The sequence below is a fragment of the Pavona decussata genome, unplaced genomic scaffold (assembly GCF_977016875.1).
Source record: "Pavona decussata unplaced genomic scaffold, jaPavDecu1.1 SCAFFOLD_302, whole genome shotgun sequence".
Taxonomy (NCBI): Eukaryota; Metazoa; Cnidaria; class Anthozoa; order Scleractinia; family Agariciidae; genus Pavona; species Pavona decussata.
This window is the reverse complement of record NW_028145698.1, coordinates 1114625-1134936: the sequence shown is the minus strand read 5'-3', so window position 1 is coordinate 1134936 and position 20312 is coordinate 1114625. Positions and strand designations below refer to the sequence as shown.

At 39.2% G+C, this 20312-nt stretch overlaps 1 protein-coding gene across 2 annotated transcripts; it reads left to right on the top strand.

The window, feature by feature from the left end:
- Nucleotides 1-239: 239 nt before the first annotated feature.
- LOC146454395 (protein Wnt-8a-like) lies at nt 240-18330 on the top strand. Of its 2 annotated transcripts, none has more exons than XM_085095480.1 (6): nt 240-643; nt 7661-7847; nt 9274-9310; nt 13001-13157; nt 14022-14290; nt 15444-18330. In XM_085095480.1, exons 2-6 carry the CDS (start codon nt 7774-7776, stop codon nt 15948-15950), a joined length of 1044 nt encoding a protein of 347 aa, XP_084951606.1. In that variant the 5' UTR covers nt 240-643; nt 7661-7773; the 3' UTR covers nt 15951-18330. The 2 variants fall into 2 exon arrangements, with proteins under 2 accessions (XP_084951606.1, XP_084951607.1); XM_085095481.1 differs by lacking the exon at nt 240-643 and adding an exon at nt 2236-2445.
- Nucleotides 18331-20312: the final 1982 nt, after the last annotated feature.

The following is a 20312-nucleotide window of genomic DNA, read 5'->3' as shown; positions in this document are numbered from 1 at the left end:
GGGTTTACAAAGACAATATTTCCTTTAGCGCAAGAGATGACAGCGTTTTATAAGTAAATATTGCCACAAAACGATTCAAAAACAAACAATGACAACCAAAAGAATCTAAAAGAAAACCTTATCAGTTTCAGGAAAGGAAAGCTATTCGAATCCACTACGTAAATAGAGGCCTTATTTTGCGCTAGCTTGAGATAGTACAAGTGTAACAGGACACCCAGCGCGATCGCAATCCCATTACTAGCCAATGAGATTCGAGAATTATGTAAAAGATATGATAGTTACAGCCACACAGACTCTGTGGTTTAAGTACAATTGCTATTTCGATAACGCCGCGTGAAAAGTTAGCTACTCAAGCGGTCTCTAACGTCCTGGCATTTTGCAGAGGCTTTGTAGCTAGACGCTACCTTAAACGGCGATGGTTTGTGATCTCTGACATTCAGAAGTGCAAATGTGTGGCGCTCTTTGCATTCCCATAAGTGGAATTAACTCTTGCTAAACAAGACTGCACTCGAGTTGAATTTCTCTCTCAGAAGAAAAATTGTACAGAAGCGTCACAAAGTCAGCAACGCCTATCTAGCGGAAAACATACTTTGACGACTTCGTGACTCGCGGCGAGATTTATAGCTACTTTAACCCAATTCAGGTAAGTTTTTAATCTTTTAGCAGAGTAACATTTCTTGAAACTCGTAGAGACTTGTCGTGCCTGGACTAAATCCGTTTTAAATCTGCCATTTCGATTTTCACGTGCGGACTTTGTCACGTGAGTCTAACTACCGTGAAATAGATTTTAGGGTCAGTGTAGTGAATATCAACTTCGCGTACAGTGAACGAGTGAATAAGACTCGCTGGCCAGTCATTTTCAGTGTGATGTCGAAAACTACTTTTGATTGCCACGTTGGCTAATTGAATGATTGGGTGAAAATTTTTGCGGATCATACTGCGAATATTTAATTCACGGACACGTAGTATAAGATATCGGTGGAATTTTGTACTTGGGCGATATCGTGTTGATAAACTTGAACTTAGTGAAGAAGTACTTTAGTCAATTGAAGAAAAAATGAAAACGTTCTATCCCCCAAGAAACGTGATTTGTTTCGTCCTTTTGATTCATTTAGGTCACTCAACGTACATTAGCAAAGAGCTTTTCTAAATCGAAATTAATTGCAGGGTTTCCGGGTTTCAGTTTTCCAAACACTTATGCAAATAACAGGGTGAAGAAATAAAGACTACCAAATTGTCATAAGAACTCATCGACCTCGCGACCCCACAAGACAACCTCATCGCCCGATGTAGACTAACAGTAGTTAAACAGTCCCTCACTGACTTGCAGGCTTTCGGTATACAGTCAACTCCCTTTATTGCGTACACCCTCGGGACCACGAGTTAGTGCCATTAATAGCAAGAGTCCTTAATAGCGGGAATTTATTTCAGTCAAACATCTATAATTTATTTTTGCCGGGGATTTAGTTGCTGTCCGTATTATCGGGATGTCCGTGATAGCGAGGTGTCCGCAAGGCGAAAGTTGACTGTACGAGTGTGGACGCGAAAGAGCGGGCGAGCATTCACAGATTTCTATTTCTATTTTTGTTTTTATCATATTTTGTTGTTGTTGTTGTTTTATTGTTTTGTTTTTTGTTTATTGCATTGCATTGTTTTGTTTTGGTTTTCACTCCGTTCGATTCGGCATCTCTTTTAAATTTTCACTTGTTTACCAAGAGCCTGAAACATGCTAGCAATCCTAGAACGTCGTGATTTATATCTCTACGTGAGGACTAAAAGGGTGACGCTATTGTTTTTACCACTATGGACATTTCCCCTTCTGAAGCTAACAGTTAGTGCGTTGATAGACAAATTGTGATCAGCTTTCACAAAGGAATAAAATTAAAAAATATATAGTGTTATTCACTAATTCTTTAATGATACAGAGCTACCAAAGATACATCATGATATTACAAGGCGCAGTTCTATCATTATGTGAAATTTCATCTGCGGTATTTACCAACAATTCCGGAAGGGGGAGAGGGTGGGGAGTGAGATAGCATAGTAGCGGGCCCCAGGGGAGGGAGGGCTGGTGCTCCTATGGCGTGCGTTAAATACTCTTACATCATTCCAGTCCAGAATAGCACCCCCCCTCCCCTCCCCCACAGGGTATTGGACCAAGCTCTCGACAGGTTAGGCCTGGTACTTCCTTAAAAACATTTCGTGATGTGTAAGAGCAAAAGTGTTATAATCCGTTTTCATTAACGCCTAATGCTGTTGACACGTGAACTCGAAAAGCGAAGGCCCCCTTCGTGCTAGTCGACCTACAGGGAAACTAAGGGTTTTATTTGACAACATAAATCAATTATCCGTTGTGCACAGAGTTCAACTTCTTAGAAATATGCTGGTTTTAAAATGCGGCACGGAGGAGTGAAGTGTAGCGGGAGTCAGTGTCGTCATCGCGAGGTACGCACGCGTAAATGTTTATCTTTCCTTGTAAGGTTGTCATGTAGACGAAACTTCATTGTTTACAATTATTTTCACTTTCTTTTTCATTTATACCCTTGTAAATATACCAATCTACAGGAGTGAATTAACAAATCACCCCAAAGAGCATACACAGGTGGATCTAACTTTTACCGCGTATGGAGATGAAAATCAAACGTTTGGCCGTTTAGTTCAAAGTTCAGTGGTAATGCTTAAATTTCTTCTCGACATTTCTCACAGTTTTAGTCGTGGTGTATTTTTGGCTACAGTTTGGGTGTTTTGGAGGTGAAAAGGCCAAACAGAACGAATTTTAAAACTTTATCCTAAAGTTTTTATCTTCTTTTTGCTTAAAGCTAAACTTAATATGCTGACCTGCTTTATGCTGTAATGAGATCCTAAGGTGTGACAATTCACGGAACAACGGAGGTTATGATCATGAGATGCCAATTAAGTTGCTTTACTATACGATGTCGTCGTTTTCGAAATTTTTAAGGAGGAATTCGAAGTTCTAGAAGTTTGTTTTGAAGCTTGTCACTCGAAGAGGATAAAGGGGTTGACGATTTTACGACAAAACAAAGACAAGCTTTGTTAATCTTGATTACTTTTCCTCAGTATATGAAAACAGGTCCTAACTGGCATTTTGAATCATTCAATTGATTGTAGCTAGTGCGGGCTTAATACCTGCCTATACAAATTAAGGCCTGACACGCTTGTAAAATTTAAAATTACTGATGCATAAGAACACTTGGTCAGTTGTTTTCAATTTGTTTTTAAAATTGTTGCACGTGACAAAATGTTATGCTACTGTTACTTAATGCGGAAATTACGCAGGCCATTTAACTCCACGAGCGTCCACAGCTAATTTTCTCGGTCAGGGCTTAAAATTCTTTGAGTAGCGACAGTAGCTAATAAACAAATATTTAAGCTAAACAATGCTAGACATCCAGCTTCCACTTTGAGATCTACAGTTTGTTGATCGTAACCTCGTGGTCGCATAACTAAGGGCTTTTCTTATGACCTTCAGTATAAGGAAAGAAAAGGAACTCTGAATATCTTTAATAAGCTTATAGAAACACCTATCTTAAGTGAAGATGAAGACTGCTAAAATACAAAAGAAAACATTGGAACTAATGTTTATCCGCACAAGATTAAAAAAACAACAAAGATTGTGGTTAAAACACACGCAACTTAAAGACGTTTTAAACAAGTTCATATTCAAGTTAATTTGTCTTCACAAAACTTTTCTGAAGAGAGATCTCTCAAAGAGGGGCTCGTTTTCAATGGCGTCCCCAGAAATATGTCGACTTGGTAGCGTTTTTGAGATACAATGTTATTTTACCCTGTTTGCTTTTCAAATTACTCGGGATTATCTTTTCACTCACAAATCCTTCTCCGCGAGCCACGTACTGATGACTGCCTCGGTTTTAACGTTTGACTCTTCGCATGAAATCCTAAAGGTTGACCTTCAAATGATAGCTAATGACCAGAACTTTACTTTTCTGTAGTAGAGCTGTAAAACCTATATAATGAGGCGCTAATGTCTGAGACTGCGTGTTTAAGCATTACTTTCTTGTGGTACTGTAACTCTGCGAGGTGATTCTTACCTTTGATTCTGTTGGCAAATTATATAGAGTGTGGGATGAAGGTTTAGATGCAAGCTACTCGGCAGTTCTTTCAAGTAGTGTTGTTTAATAGAGCTTCGCAAGATGGTTCTATCCTTTGATTCCGTGGATGAAATCCTAAAGTGTGACCATTCCAATGAAAGCTACTGAGCAGTACTTTCCTGTGGTGCTGTTTACTATGCAGTCGCTGTACAGGCGATTCCATCTTCCAAGTCTCTTGATAAAAGCCTAAAGCTAAGTGTGAGTCCGTTTCATGATCAAATGGAAGCTACTGAGCAGTACTTTCCTGTGGTGCTGTTCATTTCTAAGCTGCGCAAGATGGTTGTAAATTTTGAGTATTAGAATTAAATCCTTAAGTGTAACTGTTTGATGCTGTTTATTATGCTGTTTTTCGTGGTTCTAACTTCCAAGCATTTGAACGAAATTCTAAACATTCAGTAGACGCTCTGTGGCATTGGTTGCCGTTCACCATGTTACACCAACAGCTGCGATTTCGAATTTTTTCACTTTAGTTTTGAATGTGAGTATTCTAGAAAATCAATGTTCTAATAAGTGGAGAATATATCGTTTCATGTACATGGATGGACAAATCGTTAGTTATGGCGAAAAATCGTTAGTTATTAGATGATATTTGACACACAGCTTTTAAACGAGCCATTGATATGTCATGTACCTTGATATGTCAGCTGTAAGGGATTTGGGGCAGGAGAGGGACAGGAGTAAAGTGAATTTCGTTTTATACTCACCTCCCTGATGCGTATAACGTTTGCCAAATAAGTCCAAAAACCTCCTTTTGGGGAGAGGGGTGGGGCAAGGGGTTATAACTTACAACGGTGCTTATGGGTCGTCACGGTAGTCACAGAAAAAAGTTGCTGTTTTGAAATTCAACAATTGAGAGGATTCTAATACCTTTTTCTAGCGTTCTCTGAGCGTTCTCAAAATTGCTTGGGTAGTCTGGAAGTGTATAAGGACAGACAAAAGCATTTGACCGGTATTGCTGATTCAAGTGTGTAAGGGGAACGTAGACACATTGCTCAAAGAAAACTCGATTTGAATTCGCTATACCTAACAGAAAAGCAGTTTTCCATGCGTCTTCAACGGTTGCAATTACTGGAGTCCATTGAAATGACCACAATTTATGCCAATTGACGCCAATTTTTAAAGCAGACTGCTGATTGGTACACATAAAAAAACGCGATGCCACTCTATCGCGGAACTCACAACTCCTTCTCGATTGTCTAAATCCGTATCGATTGTTATTGAAAATCACTGATTGATGTCAACTGGTCAATGTCGATTACTACTGATTGTCATCACCTCTTGTCGATTGATTAAGAGAAAAACTTTAGCCTACTCTTTTTTTAAGTGGCGTTGTGTCTTTTATAGTTGTAGTGACTTACAGAACTAAGCTCGGCAGTCATTTCTGTGTCTTTCTTTCCAAATTGAAAAACATAGGACGGAGCGTAGGCCACTTGATCGGTTTCAACTCGGCTGGCGAGGGTGTTGTACTTGATATTATATCAAAAATTAATTTATAGTTCTTTCTTCAAGATCGTGATCATAACTTGTGGTGGAAGCCTATATTTGACGCGAATCAGTCCTCGAATATTCGTTCGTATGTTCTTGGAGGCGAAATGATTCTAGAAGCGACCAAACGTTTTTTGACGTTTCGTTGCATTGTAATTTGCATGTGACTGCAAGACAGAAAAATTGGGGATCGAGGGTCCCCGGCTTTATTCCAGGGCTCGTATCGCCCCTGACCTTGAGGTTTCGCAAAGTCCATGATTGTCCGAGTTGGCTGACCGAATACAAGCAGAAGCCTGCGCGGTTTTGATAAAAAATTATTCAAAACTACCCTTGCACGTTTGAGTAAAGCACAGCAGTTTGACGAGAGGGTTCTGGGGCTGCTACTGTTTGCGAACGTGGCCCCCGTAATAGCTCTTACTTAATTTAAACTCCATGGGTATTTAGGTCGCCATTGGAGCGTTGTGCACGTTGTTTTTGAAAGGGGAAGAAAATTTGGGAATTTCACTTCGATTTGGCGGCTACTATGATCACACTAAGCTACTCTTTTCTATCCAGTTTAAGTTAGAAAAGGAGATGATCCCAAGAAGAGTCGAATTCGGGTCGTTGCATTCCCGAGCGGGAACCTGACCACTAGACTACAGACGACTGCCAGCTACCAAGTTTTGCAATTTTTTTGGAAGGTATCCTAACCCTAAATATAAAGGCTAACCGCAAGCTACCTAGGCTAAATTAGGCTTACCGGAAGACTATTTTGGCTAACCGGAGTTCTATTTACGTTAACCGGAGGGCTTAATGGAGTGCTATGTGGGCTAACGGGAGTGTTATTTTGTTAGTTACCAGTCTTTCACGGTCAGTATCTGCTATCTTGAAGAGAGCGTAAAAAAAGTGCCGTGTGTGGAGCTCAGCGGAAACCCTCGGAACAAAGACGAGACTGGTACTGATAGAAAACAAACACAATTCTCATTTACACTGCGCTCGGCAATCGAACGTTTACACTGTGGTGGGTACTTATACTTAGCGAGGACCCAAAGACATTTGCCCTGATTAGTCAGTTCATCGTTCTTGCTAGGTGGATTAAATTTAACCTTTAGTTAGTCCGTAGGTTAGTGCTAGCCGAGATTTCAAGAAGAGAATCTAACTCGGATAAAGTTTCATCCCCCATTAGCGGTACTTAATTGAGGCTTAACGCCAATCTGCTTTCTAGAAACCGAGGCCTGATCGCTACGCTACTCAGAATATCAGGCTTAGTCATACCTCAGATCGTACAACATTATGCAAAGTTGTAAAGTTATGATCGAGTGATTAAGAGGGGGGCGTGTGGAGGTGAATGTAAACCTTTACGCTTTGGAATATATTCCCGGGCAAGGGTTGGATACGAGATGGTAGATAGCCAATGAGGCGCGTAGCGCAGAGTTGGCTTAATCATCTCATATCTAAAAGGGGCGAGTGGTATAAATTAGTTTTATTAAAATCTGCCAAGAAATGTTGCTAGTTGCAGCTGATTTCATCTTGAAAAACGACCAACAGCAAACGATGTAATGTGCTGCTGATAATTTCCAGGCGTCATGAATTGCCAAGATTTGGTAATTCATAACGTCAGGTTGCCACGTGATTTGACGTCATAAGAGATTATTAAATCTTTCAAATCAAATACATTTGAATGCATGATACAATACTGATTCAAATCCTGTGGCGTATCTTAAACGTAGAGGTACAAAAACATCTGACATGAAGCCAAGTTTATAGAGAGCTTAAATCATACTTCGTCTTATTGGCATTGACATGGTTATAGGCTCTTGTGAATAACAATATTTCACATATTTGTAGGGTTTAAGCCACTTGGAATGTTAAAGACCCTCTCGACATGCGTGTTTTCGTTCTCTAATTTGCTTTTAATAATCTCGCTGCCAACTTGTCATTCTCGCATTCTAAGGATCCACGTTTAAACCTGCAGCAAAACTTGCTCACACGAGAATTTTCTGCACCGCGCTTTGCCGGCCAAGAAACTCATACATCATCTAACGTGACTGTACATTTTATTCCAGCACAGCATTTGAAACATCATTAACCAGAAAACAGAATCGCTTAATCGTCCAGGAGATCACTGAAATTCTGAAGCACTCAAGGGACTTATAACTCCAATTTTCTAGAGTACAACATGAAGCTACGTTCACTTTCCATGATGTTTTTTGTGGGATTTTTGTCAGAGCAGTTGGGATACAGCGTCACGGAGTAAGTAGTTCAGTTTTTTGTAGCTTTTAGTTTATCAGTTTTCCCCATTTTTAAACTGAACGCCCCAAACCTCCTTATTGTCATGTGTCGTGACTATAACTCCTAGAGTCTCTGCATGAGTTGAAATCCGTCACTCCGCCGGGTCATATAAAAGTTGATCTTGCTCTTACACATCTCTCTCCAAAACACAGCAACAGCAAAAACAAAACCCAATTAGTTTTTAAAGTTGTTTTTAAAAACAGGACTATCTGAAGGTGACATATTTCCCGTTCCTACACCAAGAATTTATTTATTTATATATGCATTTATATCAACCATTCTCGCATCACTGGGTCTTCACTTGAAAGGAAATTTTCCACTAGCTTGCAAAACTCTGCTATCGCATGGCAGGATTTTGCTGTAAATCCCTCAGATATTCAATTAAATCTTTTGTTGGATTTTGCAATTCACATATTAGCCAAGATAGATATCATGTATCATTTCATGTAATTTAATTTTCTCCGGTGCAGTAAAATTGTATTTCGTTTCATGTTAAAGATGTTTGTCCTTATGGTAAAATTTTTGTACTCTTAACATATAGAGATAAAGGTATCAATAACACACTTCTGAACTTTAATCTTTGAGGGAATAAAACTTTTTTGCCCTGTAGTTCAAGTGGCGTTAAAAAAATGAACCGTAACATTACGCGTTTACAAATGTTTTCCGGATACACTTACAACGTGTTTAAAATAATTTGGCCCAAAGAATTCGTTGTAATGAATTTAGTCTTCCTAACACTAAAGGAAAGCTCATTATTTTGATAAATAACAGTCTGCCGAGGTTAAGATGAGGCACAAGTGGCAGGAGAATGCCTCAAGATTACGAGCAAAGGAATGCAAAATTTAGCAGGTGTTTTTTTCCTTTTAAACCTTGGGGCACCTTAATCCTAAATTTCCGTTACAAAACTAGTGGGGAAAACCAAGTAAAGGGGATAATCAAGGGATTTAAAAATAATGAATTTGTCACTTATTTCCCGGGAGGAGTCCTATTCAGTTTCGTTGTTTTGGTGTTTTCTGTTTTGATTTGTTTTGTTTCTTTGCTATTGTTGTTGTTGTCCTTGTTGTTTTGTATTTTCGTTGTCCTTCCTTGCCATCATCTCTGTCTTTGTTGCTGCAGTCGTTGTTACCTTCGTTTGGCTATTTTTGCTAGTTTTAGGGCGCTCTTCCTTTGTCAGAGCGCGGTCAGTCGGCAAGTCTAATGCGTCAAAAAATGAATGCTTCGAAAAATGGTAAAACTTATCCTTCAAATTGATACAGTCCGTTTACGAACTGACTTGCCTGGCCAGGAAGTTATGACAAATGGAAAACGCCCTTAGCATATGTTTCTTGTAGTCTGGTATTCCTGCCTGTTTTTCAATTAAGTTTGTGTTACATATTTCTGTCTATAGATCTAAAAGTGAACTAGGAAACGTTCTTGAGCAAAAGGTATGTCGGAACCAATTTCCTGATTTTTTTGGTTTGTGTTGTCTGTTAAATAGAAAAATAAAAATATGCAACATAATAGAAAATATCTTAGTTATACTCTAACGATTCGCTTTTAATGCTAAGCGGTTCTAAACACGCCCAGATACTGACTTTTAATTCTCCAATAATCGGATAAATTCGAGTCGGTAACTTCTCATTGCAAATTTGATCTCTCCGCTAATAGTGATTTTCATAAAAAAAAAGTGAATTAATTTCTTTTCCCAAAAGTAAACCGAAAGATTATATATAAGCATAAGGTGTATTTAGAGATTAAAGAGAACTGGTTAATTACCAAGTTAGGCAGTTCTCTGTTAACAGATCACATATGACAATTTGATCATGTTCTATAATGCTTCACTCCCTGTTTCTATTTTAAGCATTTAGGTTGTCGAGGATATATAGCGCGATCATATTAATTTTTCTCGTTTTGAGGAAAGGGACGAAAACTAGCAAAGAGGCCTTTCGCCTTCCGTTCATCCGGGAGAGGGGTAGGGGGGAGGAGAAGGGAGGGGGGAGGGGTAGTGTGAGAAAAGGACTCCGCGCTTTGAACATAACATTGTAGCTCAATAAATCAAATACCACCAAACTCTGCGACTTTTCTTAAAATTTTTCCTGTAACAATTTGATTTAAAATTCTATTGTTCACTTGATTCGATGTCTCCTTGGCAACATGATTTCGAGAGCTGCGCTTTTCGAATTTCGGAATTTTTGTACCTTTTGGTAGTAAATTGATTTTCATTATTTTTGAGCCAATTTGTACGGTTTTCTGCGGAGGTCTTGCAGAAATCGAGAAATCTGAGTGGCGGAACCAGAAACTAACCAGACGTAATAAATATAACATCACGGGAAACCTTTTTGGGCATTCTATGTGTCATCTAAATTTCATTTTCATAGCTTCAATGGTCTTGAAGTTACGTGGGGGAGGGGGGAGGTTCACAATGTCCTCCCCCCTCCTCGCCCTTCCCCACTTGGCTCAGGACCTTTTTGAATAATAACCAAACAAGCATACAAGAACGAGCAAGACTAAATACGGTTAGACTTCAAAGTGGGCCCGTTATTCATCCACTTAGGTTTATTGTGCGTCCTCTAAATATAAATACGATCATTGACTCATACCGTCAATCACAAAATTTCTACACAAATCCAGAGACTTCACATAAGACCTATTCAGCATGTGTAGAAGTCGTTTCCTTCTCAAGCGGCCGAAAGAAGCGAATGAAAGCCTCCCGAAAAAAGAAGCGAAAACAAATTGGAGCTCACTTAGACACAATCGGTTCGGCATCAGTCGGGAAATCGGATGTTTTCGCTATACTGCTCACTCTCGGGCAAGTTGAAGAGAGTCTACTCTCCGTACTTAAGATGCCATACATGTCCATCTGTCTATTTCTGCGCATCAGAATGACGCCTAAAAATAGCGAGGTCGTAGGTAAGTAATTCGGATCAGTATCGTTATAGGATTCTGAAACTTCCCGGCTAAACGATACATTTTAATTTCCATCCAAAATCGCGTCTGATAAATATATCTGAACGTCTAGCCGCCATTTAGAACATTTCATCTAACATCTTGTTTGACCAAAAAGTTTTCCAGTGCTTAGCCAGACCATGTCATTTCTACCAAAGAAGCTTGCGTGTGTAGACTGTAAGGAGGCAAGCACAGACGGCAGCTTGAGTAATATTTTAATACTATTTTAACGTTGGGGATTGGTCGGAAAAGAACCTTTAATTTTTATGCTGTCAAACAAGCTCTCAATCAAGCTAAACCCGTTTGGGCGGACGCAAATTGGAGATCAGACAAACACATATTTTGTGATTGTCTCAATACATAAAACAAGTCAAAATTCGCCAACTTCATAATATGTATAATTTAGCAACTTTAGTATTATAGAACGACGTCCTCGTCGTTGCACAATGGCGAGGTGACTAAATATCTATATAGAAAGGAGACTGAAATCTCGCCGTTGTACAACGGCGAGGTAAAATAATTGGATCGACGCCTGTGAAGAAAAGCTTACAGAGAAGAAGAAGAGACAGCAAAGAAAATTTTGTGAGATTCCAGGACGAAGAATATCTTAACAGGCATGAACCAGAAAGATGTTTTATGCAACAAAAACGTCCCTGAAAAATTTTTAATTAACCGTTTAGACGGCATCCTGAGCAAATGTGTCAAATTAAGAGACGATGTTAAATTAATTGCATCTTTTATCCAGGGATTAAGTACAACTTATATCCGGAAATCGCCAGTGATCCCTCAAAGCAGACGCTAATCTACGTTTAGCTTAATCTTATTTAATCTGTTAATCCGACAATGAAAGTAACTGTTCTAACAACGGATTTGGCATCTTTGTAAATTCGCCCTTTTTATCACACCGAAAATATTTTTTGCGATGCTTGGGCCGAGAGTAAACCAGAGAGTTAATTGTAAAAACTGTAAAAAGGAATTGGGAGATTGGCGCTTGGAAACAGGATTTTGAAAACAAAGTTGGGCAAGAAAAAGGGCCGCTATATCCCAAACGGGAATGTCGCCATTGTCCAAGTGGGTTTTGTCACAGAATGCCGAACCGGGACAAACAATTCCGACATTCTTTCGTTTAGCAAGTTTGCATAACTTAGTAACTTAGATTATTACACTCCTATAATAGCTTGCGCTAATCCCAGGCAGGAGGTTCTTAAGATACATTCACAATGAATCCATAAAATTAATTTAAAGTTAATGTTAATTAATATTCGAGGCTTAGAATCGCTTTAGGTGACAGAGCACTTTAAGACTAGGTATCGCCGTTTAAGCTCCTTTTCTGAAAGAGTCAGTAGTTTACCGTTTCTTGCGGTAAGTTGTTCCATAATCTGATTGCTTTTGGGAAAAATTAAAAAGAGTAGCACAATAAATTAGCTTGAACTTGGGATAAGTTAACCCATGTCTTCGATTACATCTCTTACCAGCAACAAATTTAGGTGGAATCTGAGAGCCGACCAGGTTGTTATGAAATTTGAAAAGCAACAAGGCCATGTTTATACACGTCTCTGTTCCAGCGTACACCATTCAAGCGAGCTAACTAATCCTGAAGAACTTGTTGACCAAAGATAATCCCCGCATGCACCAAACAGCAAAAGGCCTTGCCTAATATGATCAGAGAAAGGCGTTTGTCAATGTCAAAACAATGTCAAAACTTTACACTGGACGAGTATGAAATCAGTAAGACAGAGCTACAATCCTAAACAAAACTTCTTGAGAAACACTAAAAAAATTCAAATTCCTCAATTTTCCTCATTGAATCACCCACACTATTACTTTTCACCAACATTTCTGTCATCCCTGAGCCGCTGAATAACACATCCTTCTCATTGATTCACCAGGCTTAAAATAATTATTCCATCACATTATTTCCATTGTGCATATGCAACACCTTGACATTCCAGTCCTAGCAGTATGCAGGATGTTTGTCTCATGAACCTAATTTAATGACCTTAGCTCCCACGAGTCTTCCTGTAGCTCAGTGGTAGAGCATCCGAACTAGTAATCGGAAGGTCTTAGGTTCGACTCCTGATAGGAGTACTCGGATTTCCTTTTTCCGAGTATGCCTGTGTCATTCATTGAATAATACATCATTCTCACATGCAATTACGTTCACAAGTATACTTTTAATTTATTTCTAGGCTTATCCGTTGCTATTTAGCATCGTGAAAGGAGGTGCGCAACGTGGCATACAGGAATGCCAAAAACAGTTTCAGAACGAGATTTGGAACTGCACGCTGGATAACAAACATGTGTACAAAGAGCTGCCCATCTTTGTTAAGACAACGCTGCCTTATGGTAAGCTGATCCTGTACTTACACGCCTCATTTTTGATTCACTTCTTTGACTCACCAATGAGACTCTTTCAATCAACACACCACAATAGGGTAACCCTGTTAAAAAGAATGATTGCATGTAGGACGAACCAAATGACCACATTGAATAAAGTGATGGTGTATGTTAAAACCATCAGTTTCAATAAATGGAACCTCCACTCTGACAGCAAACTTTGGCGTTAAATGGTTGCAAATGTCTAAATTCCAAAGTTTAGTTTGGAAAGTAGAATTAACATTCAATTGCGTTAAAATTTAGAAATGATAATCGTCTATTTTTTCGCTTTTATATTTCCTGCGCGCCGCCATTTTGGATTTTATGACGTCATCCAGTTGCCGCTATTGTCAGTGAGCGGAAGTTCTTTTGTGTAAAATAATTGAGCAACCATGTTACGTCTGAAATCCAACATGGCGTCGCCCGGGAAATTTATAAGCGAAAATGACTGATCTAATCAAATCTTGTTTTGTCCGACACAGAAATATTATTTCCATGATTTCAAACAAAACTTATAATTAGATTGTATTTTCGTTAATTTATTTCAACAGTGGAGGTTTCCTTTAAACCTTTGTTAGAAATACCTTAACCATCTAACTGAAAATTGAAAGGAGTAGCGCGAGTAGTCACGTGACACGCGCGATATTTGAAATTATAATGGCGCGTACATTTTACGCGTACAAAACGTTTTTAGTTGGCAAGGGTTTTGAAGTTCTTGTTTTTTTATTTGCATTAAAGATTGGATTTTGAGCCCAAAATTTCATGGAGAACTTTTCTTAACACGTTAGCTACAAACTTTTATAATACCATAACTTCAAGATCATTTTCTTTCAGCCACGCGCGAGACAGCTTTCATCCACGCAATCAGCACTGCTGGTATCATTCACGAGATCTTAGTCCAGTGTAGACTTAACAACATTCCCGGATGTGGTTGTGCTGAGACGTCGAAACAGCGAGAAGGGAATGGTGACTGGCAGTGGGGCGGATGCAGCGATAACATCAGGTTTGGTGAGAAGGAGACGAGACGTTTTATCAACAAACTAGAAAAAGGAAACGACGCAAGAACGGCTTTTAACTTGCACAACAATGAAGTAGGAAGAAAGGTTATAATTTTCTTTTGTTACCTTACTTGACGGGCTTTTCTGTTTGTACCTTCAACTAGTGCGTGAGAAGTGTCCAGTTTATACGTCCATAAATTTGAAACTTTAGCGTTCAAGGCACACCAGGGTGTTTGCAGATTAGCTTGCTTGTTCGAATTACTGCCGCCCTGGGCCAGCATTGGGTACAAACGCTTACCCTAGGGTTCCAATTTTACGGCCAAATGCGCCCCTCCCAATTCCCCTAGATCCATTGACTGGCCGTCACACGATGAATTTAACATTCAAGCTATAGAATTTTCTATAATGATTTCAATCTAGTTTTTATACCTAACTTTAAATACCACGAAGCTGTTGAAGACACTTTTGGGTGAGCCATTATCCCAGCATTAGCCCAGCATTAGCCAAAATCTTTTCCCTTGTAACTAATCCCTCATTGCTAAAAAAGATGATAATTTGTACTCCTTAGGTCTACAATCTATTATTTTGAAATAACTGGTTGAAATCCGTGCCCGCTATCAGCTTGTAAGCCTGCCATGTTGGATCCATCTGTCTTCAAAGGGAGCCAAAAGACCCTACGCAAAAATGGCTGACGTTTTAGTAGTTATTTGTTTGCCTTCAAATTAGCTTTACTTACCTCGTTCCTGAGTTCAAAACGTAAAAGAATATTTCACCCTGAACAAGGCTAGTGGGGGTAATTTGAATGCAGATAAAAAATAAATAAATAAATAAATAAATAAATAAATAAATAAATAAATAAATAAATAAAATTTCAGCCATTTTTGCGTAAGGTCTATACAAGTTCAAGTGCTTGGGATAATCTCTTTTAATGCCTTCTTATTAAGATATTTGCTTTGGTTTGTAAAATCTTTTATTCTTTCTTCAATCGTGGTAACCTGCATATCAGGCGTTTGTTTAGCGAAGCGCAAGCCATCGAGCGCAAAGCGCGAGACACGAGCGCAGCGTGCGAGGCAGGGGAAAGGAAAATTAGTTTCCCTCTCGCCTCGCGCTCCGCGCTTCACGTCTCGCTAAATTACGCCTATTATGCAGGGTGTCATGCAGGTTATAATTATGCAACATACATATATAATTAATAATTATGCTTATAATTATGCAACATAATTATAATTATACAACATTTTGTTTACTGGTCTAACAGGTTGTACGACTAAGTCTAAAGAGAGAATGCAAGTGTCATGGCATAACCGGAAGTTGTAATTTGAAAACTTGTTGGAGGCAGATTCAGCCTCTTGACGTCATCGGTTCAAAGCTGAAGCTCAAATACCGAAATGCATTGCGAGTAGTATTCGTGGACAACGCGCTTCAAGAACGAATCAAAGACAAACTCGCATCAACAAAGATGGACAAAAAGCTCGTGTTTCTTGAACCCTCTCCAGATTACTGCAAGCGAGACGTCCTGAAAGGCTCGCCAGGAATGTTGGGAAGGACTTGCAGTAGTGATGACGTCACTACGAACAAATGCAGATCTCTGTGTCAGGCTTGTAGACTGACGCCTCAAACGGTGGAAAATTACAAGCAAATTAAGTGCAGATGTCAATTTGTCTGGTGCTGTAGTGTGAAATGTGCGACATGTACGAGAAGGTTTTCCGAAACGACGTGTAGAAAAAACAAAGGACTTCCGAGCGCCCGAGAGAAGCCGGAATAAGAAAAGTATTATGTGACATAGATTCTCGCGTTCAAGGCAGCGTTCACACTTGATATTGGGTACAGTAGTAGTTTTCTTTTCAAGGCTCTTTACAAAGGCGATTTTTTATGCCGGCACGTAAGTAACGAACAGTTTGAGCCGAATTAATTTCAATTTCAAATCACTTGTGTAAGCTTCGAGGATTTTGCAGCGATCTGTTTTTTTCTTTGCTCTCATTGAAACAATTAAAATAACCAAACCGCTGCAATATCATCAGTAGCTAGTTCAAGTCGCCCTTGAAACGTTAACCTAACGCTGCGTAATTCTTTGGGTAAAATTACAACCCTAAAGCAAAAGCGGGCAACCTGATTCAAAGTCCCCAGTATGAAGTCTTGACTTTGTGTCCCGTGACTCAACACTGTGCCAAGGTTTTGGCACTGGTGCACATGCGTAATTATCAACGTGGACATTGCAATTGGTGCCACCCAGGCACTGTGCCAAGGCACAGTTTATCAGTACCAAGTCTGATCTCTGTCTCAGTCGTATGTAACAGCTTTGTTAGGGAGCTTAGCAGCGACGACGACGACGTCAACGAGAACATCAGAAAACAATAGTTTTAACTAGGAAAGCACTGGCACTGCACGTGCGTTAAACACTTTGGTACATTTCTTTGCCGTCCTTTGTAACACAACAGGAAGCTTAAGCAACGACGATGGCGACGGCAACGACAACGACAACGCCGTAAAGCAATAGGTTTAATGACCAAAAACAATCGATCTGCACGTGCATTTTACATTTTGGTACATTTCTTCGCCGTCCTCTGCAAAACTGCAACGTAAAATGATCACATTTAAGGTTTTTTCGGGGAACATGAACGCACGACGGCGAATTTTCCACGTTCTTTCTTAACTTGTACGCCACTCCTACCAATTTGGTTCCTGGATAGTGCACCATTTTTGTAAAAGTTGAGCAAGTTGAAATAATCACGAAGTAGCACAAATGAAATAAAAAAATGACCAAATTTTAGTTTTTATGGAGAACGTAAACGGATTATGATTAATTTTCCTTTCTCTTTATGAACTTTAAAGCCGCCCCTACGACGTTAGCTCCTGGATAGTTCAGCCACATCAAACAAACTAAAAGAGTGTAAATCATCACGACTTTATTCAGAAAACGCGAAGGTAATTTTTTAAAGTGCCGTTTCCGTTTGCGTCGTCGTCGTCTCTGCTTAAGGTTCCTAATGTTTCAAAAGGCGTCTGCCACAACACTAAAGAGCTAGTTACCGATGCAGCCAAACGCCGGACGGAAACCTATGCTAGGACTCCTGTTTTATTATCAACCAGGCAAGCTTGCACTCGCAGGAATTGACAAATATATTATCATATTTTAAGTAAGTAAATAAGTAAAATAACTGACATTTATAATTTACTTTAATTTTCTACGTTCTCGATCGCTTTAAGTACGTTTAAGTCTTCGATTGGCTCCACGGCTTCGTGACACGGTTAAAAATTAGATGTTCGAAAGTAATGTTTCGGGAGCTTTGTCAGCCGCACGTTTGTAAGATATAAAATAATGTATACGAACGCATACTATGTAATAATCGTAACCAGAAACTATTAAGAAACTTTATTTAAGCGTCAAATGCTTCCAGCGCGATCTGTACTAATTGGGACAGGAAAATTTCTAAGTTATTACCAAGTGGTAGATATCAAATGATTTACCTCGGGAATTTAACTATAATATTGTTTTAACTGATAGCTGAGCACAGTTAAGAAGACTGTTAGCTGAAATGGCAAAACTTTGCTTGGGTATAGTGTGAATTTTATCCTTGCAAATAACTCGCCAGTAACTACGGAGTGAATGCCTGGAGAACAAGTTACTAACGGCGATTCTTGGAGCTCTTCACAAATTGTTTGTAAAAGTCGTAAAGTTGTCAAGAGGTGATTCGCTTGCCTGGAAAGCATTGCTGTTGGGGTTTTGTCGGTTGTTCGCTTTTTGACTGCTACTAAGAAGAAATCTTTGACAAAGAATGATTTGTTCGACTCAGTAAAGACTTGCTGCAATACCCTGATTAATCACGAAGAAACAACAAAGTCAAACTCAAGGAATTATTGGATAAAATTTAACTGATTTCTATTTGAGCTCTCAGGAATTATTTTACGGAAAAAGCGGCGTCATAAACCCTTTTTTGTTTCACTATTTTGTAAAGCAAAAGAAACTTATATATTATATGAGAAAACAATATAAGTATAACTTTATTTAGACAAGTGGCATTATGAACATTGTCGACTCGTTACAAAAGTGTACAATGTTAATAAGTGATATGTAAATTATACAACAAGTATTAAACAACTTAAAGACTAACGAGTGAAAAAAAAATAAATAAAAAAATTTCTGGTAAGCACTAAGTGCAAGAAAAGCTTATATTATACAGCTGTTTCGACAAAGGTTGTCCGAAAAACAAAACAAAAAAAAAAAAACAACAACAACAACAAAAAAAAAAAACAAAAAAGAAGAAGCGTAAAAGCGCACGCGACAATGCCGAAAGGTAGTCTAGAAAATACCCAATAAATTTCAATAAAAGCTCAGAATCCATATTGCCCGCCATCTTAAGTCTTTGCTGTACGGTCGAGGCATATTGAAATTTATTGGGTATTTTCTAGACTACTTTCGGCATTGTCGCGTGCGCTTTTACGCTTTTTATGGACAACCTTTGTCGAAACAGATGTATACAAACGTCTTTGTAGTTAATTGATTACAACCTCGTCCCAGGATTTTCGGCGGTGAAATCCAAGATGGCGACAAATGATAATACCCTGGCACGGAGATTACCGTTGTTGAACTCTCGCTGTAAACTACAGAATCTTATCTCCACTCCAGAAATCATGAGGAGACTGATGCGAGTGAGGGATTGTGGGATCGTTTGGGTAGAAGGATGGACAACGAGTCGAAGAGTAAATGCATTTGCCGGCTTTTTTTTCGGGGGGAGGGGGAGGGGGAGGGGGAGGGGGAGGGGGAGAGAGGGACGGGGTGGTTGTCGCGTAGCTTTTGTTAAATGTTTTTTTTCCTGTACAAATGGCTACCGCCAGAGATGCACTTATTCATCGGCGCAATAGACCTTTATCACACGGCGGCCATGTTGAGTCTCAGGAGAACAAAAAGCTCTGTTTTTGCACAGCAAGCCTCGCACTGAATTCGCGTCTGGCCGAGGCTTGCCGTGCGAAAACAAAGCTTTTCATTCCCCCGAGACTCAACATGGCCGCCAAATGATAAGGGTCCATTTAAATCTGCCCATAAACCCTGACTAGCTCTGAAATCGTAGTTGTTGGAGTAGGGAATGTAACCGATGCAGCTAAGTCCGTGAGCATTCCCCTCCCCACACCCCCTCACCCCGGTTAAGAATGGCAGCTTCTACACGTCATACTGATTAACACCCAACTGATCTTGGATCGGACGCTTTGTGATTAAAAGTTCGAGAGTTTTAAGATTGTTTTTTAATGAGAATGAAAGTACATAATTCAGTTTAGCGTTCAGCTGGAATTCCGAAAGATACTGATATACCGAGTGGCTGCTGGATGCTCTATCTTGACTACTTGCAAAAGCTGGGCAGAAAATGTTCCTTCATTGATTTTTTGAAAGCTTTAAAAGAGGAAAAGATGTATGAAAGATTCTCTTGAGTACAGAGGCTCTGCTTTATCAAAGAACTTTGCTTATAGCTATGAAAAGGAAGTTGAACTTTCCAATTTTAATGATTAAAAAGCACTAAGGATTTTTCAACATTTTTAAAACAATTCTTAAAACCGATAATAGATTCAATTTTTGACGTTGGTTTTGGCTCAATCACGTACTTCAGACGAAACGAATTCGTTTATTTTTCACAAAATTAATATCTATTAACATATAATTTTATTGAAACTAGATTTTTATCAGTTCATGCATTTGAACGCCAATTCTATATGACAAATGTAAATCTGATAAACTTGGAGCTTCCGTGTGAAAAGCTAAGATAATCCGCGCTATTGCAGCTTTTGTTCAACTTCGTCATACGTTTAACACTCGAAATGAAGATTTCTCTCAGTCTGCGGTTTGGCCTTCGGTCTACAGTCAAAGAATTGACGTAACTAATTATACGCTGTAGCAAGCAATACAACTCAGGTTATTTGAGAAGGAAACTTGAAATATTATATAAAAATGCTTTTTTTAGCAACAAGAAAAATAATGGGTAAAGAAAAAAGAAAGAATGGGTCAAATTCTAACAGGAGGCTGGCTTATGAGAGTGTCAGTGGGAGAATCCGAGGGGGGAGGGGGTGGGCAACGGACAGTATTTCGTTCCCAGAGCTTCGCGCCCATGGCTAGTTTCCAGGAAATGCCGCGGATTTCGAA

Excerpts from the sequence above, each read along its gene's own strand:
- LOC146454395 (XM_085095480.1), top strand. The coding sequence starts at position 7,774 with ATGAAGCTACGTTCACTTTCCATGATGTTTTTTGTGGGATTTTTGTCA. Across the intron at positions 7,848-9,273 it reads TTGGGATACAGCGTCACGGA|ATCTAAAAGTGAACTAGGAA; the intron begins GTAAGTAGTTCA and ends TTCTGTCTATAG. Across the intron at positions 14,291-15,443 it reads ACAATGAAGTAGGAAGAAAG|GTTGTACGACTAAGTCTAAA; the intron begins GTTATAATTTTC and ends CTGGTCTAACAG.